At 49.1% G+C, this 3,944-nt stretch overlaps 1 protein-coding gene across 1 annotated transcript; it reads right to left on the bottom strand.

The window, feature by feature from the left end:
- Window positions 1-224: 224 nt before the first annotated feature.
- Window positions 225-1,670, bottom strand: LOC145089804 (uncharacterized). The gene has a single exon (XM_079028198.1). It carries the CDS (start codon window positions 1,668-1,670, stop codon window positions 225-227), a length of 1,446 nt encoding a protein of 481 aa, XP_078884324.1.
- Between the last annotated feature and the right edge of the window lie 2,274 nt (window positions 1,671-3,944).

The raw sequence follows: 3,944 nt of genomic DNA on the forward strand, positions 1-3,944 counted from the left end.
ACACCACTCTCTGAATGGGTTCTTAGCGAACTGTAGGCCGTTATCACTGACAAGGACTTTAGGGGTGCCAAATCTTGTCATGATGTTCTTCCATATGAATTTTATCATGTGCCTCCCCGATATGCACGCCAATGGCTCTGCTTCGATCCATTTTGTGAAGTAGTCTACGGCCACCCCCATATACTTTAGCTTTCCTGGTGCTTCTGGGAATGGGCCCACTATATCTATGCCCCACTGGTAGAATGGCCATGGGCTGGATATGCTGTGCAGCGGTTCCGGGGGCTCGCTTGGACTGGGGCGTAAGACTGGCACTCCCCACATTTCCTGGTCATTTCTATCGCATCTTGTTTTATCATTGGCCAGTACACCCCCATACGCAACACCTTGTCTGTTAAAGCTTGTGCCCCTTCGTGTGCGCCTACCTGGCCTGAGTGTGCTTCTTGTAACATCTCTTTTCCTTTGGCTTGGTCCACACACTTTAGCCATGGGGTCGTAAACCCTTTCTTGTACAACTCCCTGTTAACCATTGCATACGAAGGCGTTTTTATACGTATCTTCCTAGCCTCCCCATGGTCATCTGGTAGCACCCCTCTCTGTAAGTACTCTCGGAACAGTGTCATCCACGTGGGTCCAGCTGGGGCTAAGGCGTTCACCTGCTGCTCATTTATACTTCTTTCGGGAAGTACCTCCAGTAGGACCTTCTTCGACAGATGGTCGAAGCATGTGGATGCCAACTTACTTAAGGTGTCGGCCCTTTTGTTTTCACTCCTAGGTATATGCTTGATTATGAACCGCTCGAATAGTCCTACCAACTGCTTTACCATATTTACATACTTTCCCATCCTTTGATCTCTCACCTCGAAGCTCCCATTAACTTGGTTTGCTGCTAGCCTCGAGTTGGTTAGGGTTGTTACAGCTTTCGCGCCCATCTGCTTGGCTAGACGCAATCCTGCGAGTAGCGCTTCATACTCTGCTTCATTGTTTGACGTATGAAAGTCGAAACGAAGGGCGTAGGTTACCTCTTCTCCTTCCGGGCTGGTCAGAATCAGCCCCGCCCCTGAGCCTTCCCTGTTGGATGCCCTATCCATATACAAAGTCCATGAGCTGTTGTCAATCGGGGCCTCCTCAACTGCCCACACTTTCTCTTTGGTTGGGTCCCCTCCGTCCGGAATTTCAAGTAAGAAGTCAGCTAGCGCTTGTCCTTTGATACTCGTCCTTGGGCGGTAATTTATGTCGTGCTCTCCTAGTTCGATTGCCCACTTCGCTAGTTGGCCCGACGTCTCCGGCTTGAGTACTATCTGTTTGATGGGGTAACTCGTGAGCACCTCGATCTGGTGTGCCTGAAAGTATTGTCTTAGTCGTCGTGTTGCATAGATGAGCGCTAGGATCATGCTTTCTAATGTAGGATAGTTGAGTTCCGGTCCTTGCAGCGCCCTACTAACGAAGTATACCGGTTTCTGTTCCCTTTCTCTTTCTACCATCAGTACTGAATATATTGCTTCGCCTGATGTCGAGAGATACACCTGTAGCGTCTCTCTAGGGATGGGGCTGGCCAGCGTGGGTAATTCATGTAGTGCTTCCTTGATTCTTTGGAGCGCCTTTTCTGCTTCATCCGTCCACTGGAAATTGCTTTTCTCAATACACCCCTTTAATTTGTGGAATAACGGCATGGCCTTGTCAGCGGATTTCGAAATGAACCTGCTTAGGGCTGTGAGTTTTCCATTCAAACCTTGAGCATCTCTGAGGGAGCTCGGCGTTGGTGTCTCAATGAATTCATCGACCTTGGTCGGGCTGGGCTGGATTCCTTGTCTGGTGACGTATTACCCCAAGAACTGCCCCTCTTCTACCCCAAACATACACTTGTCTGGGTTCAGCTTCATTTTTACCGCCTCTAGGGTTCGGAAAGTCTCCTCAATACCCTGTAACATTTTGTCTTCATGTGGGCTCTTAATCACCACGTCGTCCACATATACTTCGATGTTTCTACCAATTTGCTTGGCAAATATTGAGTCTACCAGGCGCTGATATGTGGCCCTTGCGTTCTTTAAACCGAAAGGCATCTTAGTGTAGCAAAAGGTTCTGTGATCCGTGTAGAAGGCTGTCTTCTCCTCATCTTCTTTGTTCATCAGAATCTGGTGGTACCCCTTATATGCGTCCAAAAAGCACTTTAGCTTGAATCCTTGTAACGATTCCACTTTCTGATCAATCTCCGGGAGAGGGTAACAATCCTTAGGGCACGCCTTATTAAAGTCTGAAAAGTCTATGCACATACGCCACGACCCTTCTTGCTTGCGGACCATGACCGGGTTCGCGATCCATGTTGGAAATATTGCTTCTCGCACTATCCCGGCTCCTGCCAGTTTGGCTACTTCTGCATTGATTTCCCTGTTACGGTCTCCTCCCTGAACTCTCTTTTTTTTCTTAACCTCTTTTGCGCCTGGTTTAATTACGAGTTTATGCTCGATGACCTTCCTTTCTACTCCCACCATATTCGTAGGAGTCCATACGAACACATGCTTATATTGTTTAAGCAAGTCGACCAGCGCTCTTCTTGTGTGGCTTGGGAGATCGCATCCAATACTAACTGGCTGGTCAGGGTATCTTTCGTTGATCACTCCCTTCCCTTTCACAGGGTTGTATTTGGGCCTCTTGGTCTCCTTGGTTATTTCTGCCGGCTTCATAATTGTATAGCATTGCAATTCTTTAGGTGGAGTGGCCAGCACCGTAGCCGCGCCCGTTAGGGTATTGAACTTCATGATCCCATGCATGGTTGACGGTACTGCCCCCAGGTTTAAAAGAGTTGTTCTTCCCAGAATGATGTTGTGTTCTGCTGAATGTCGAATAACCATGAAATCTATCAAGGCGGTTTTCTTCTGCTGCTTGTCGTGACTAGTAATGGTCAGGGGGAGGTGGATTGTGCCCAATGGCCATAGACTATGACCGGTGAACCCTACTAGCCTCCCGGACGTGGGTCGCAAGTTATCCTTCCAGCGGTCTGGGAGGAGCCGGAAGCAGTGCCCATATATGATGTCCGCCGAACTCCTAGTGTCGACATAGACCCTATGTATAGTTATATCCCTGATGGAGGCTTGTATCACCAGTGGATTGTCACCCCTCCATCCCTCCGGTTGAGGGTCTTGTATGGAGAAAGTGAGTGCGCGTGCTGAGAGTTTGGCGGTCTCCTGCTCCCCCCCATTGCTCTTCCCTGCTTCTCTTACTTTGTATCATGAATATCTCCTTGGGTTGGGTTCCCTCACGAGGTGTGCCCATGGCGTTTTCAGTGTCAAACTTGGCGCGTAGGCTTCGCGCTATCTCCACCAGATCTCCTTTGAGTTTCTTCTTCTTCATCTCTTTTTTAACACCGAGCAGTTGATCATATCGTGAGTCTTACTTTTGTGATACTCATAGTATCGGTTCTTGGGTGATTTGGCCGACTGTTGTTTTTCGGACACCGTGTATACTTCTGGGCGGCGACCCCGTCTGTCGTCCCTGACAAACGGCCGAAAGCGCGTCAGCGGTCTTCTTGTTTGGCCATAGTGCCTATTTCCTCCCTGGAAATCCTTGTGACCCGGGTTGTGGTGTCTGGTCGCCATGGCATTCAAGTAGGCCTGCTTGGCTGCCTCGCCGTCCTCCTGCCGCAGATACCACTCTACCCTTTCCTTTAATTTAGCTCGTGTTAAGGGCTTCTTTCCCATGAGTTTTTGTGACAAAGGGCCTGGCAAGAGCCCCCGTGTAAAGGCGCCGACTATGAGCCCTTCATCGTGCCCTGGCACGTCCAGTGTAGCATTTGTGAACCGTGTGAAATATTCTCGCACCGTTTCACCCTCTTTCTGTTTACAACCTATGATTGAATGAGAATCTCCCTTGTACTTACGTAGCTGCATGAAGTTGGTAAGGAAAAGGTACTTGAGTTGAGAAAAGTTCGAGATGATGTCCGGTTGTAA

Source organism: Lactuca serriola, chromosome 2 (genome assembly GCF_051521515.1).
Source record: "Lactuca serriola cultivar US96UC23 chromosome 2, Lser_US96UC23_V15, whole genome shotgun sequence".
Lineage (NCBI taxonomy): Eukaryota > Viridiplantae > Streptophyta > Magnoliopsida > Asterales > Asteraceae > Lactuca > Lactuca serriola.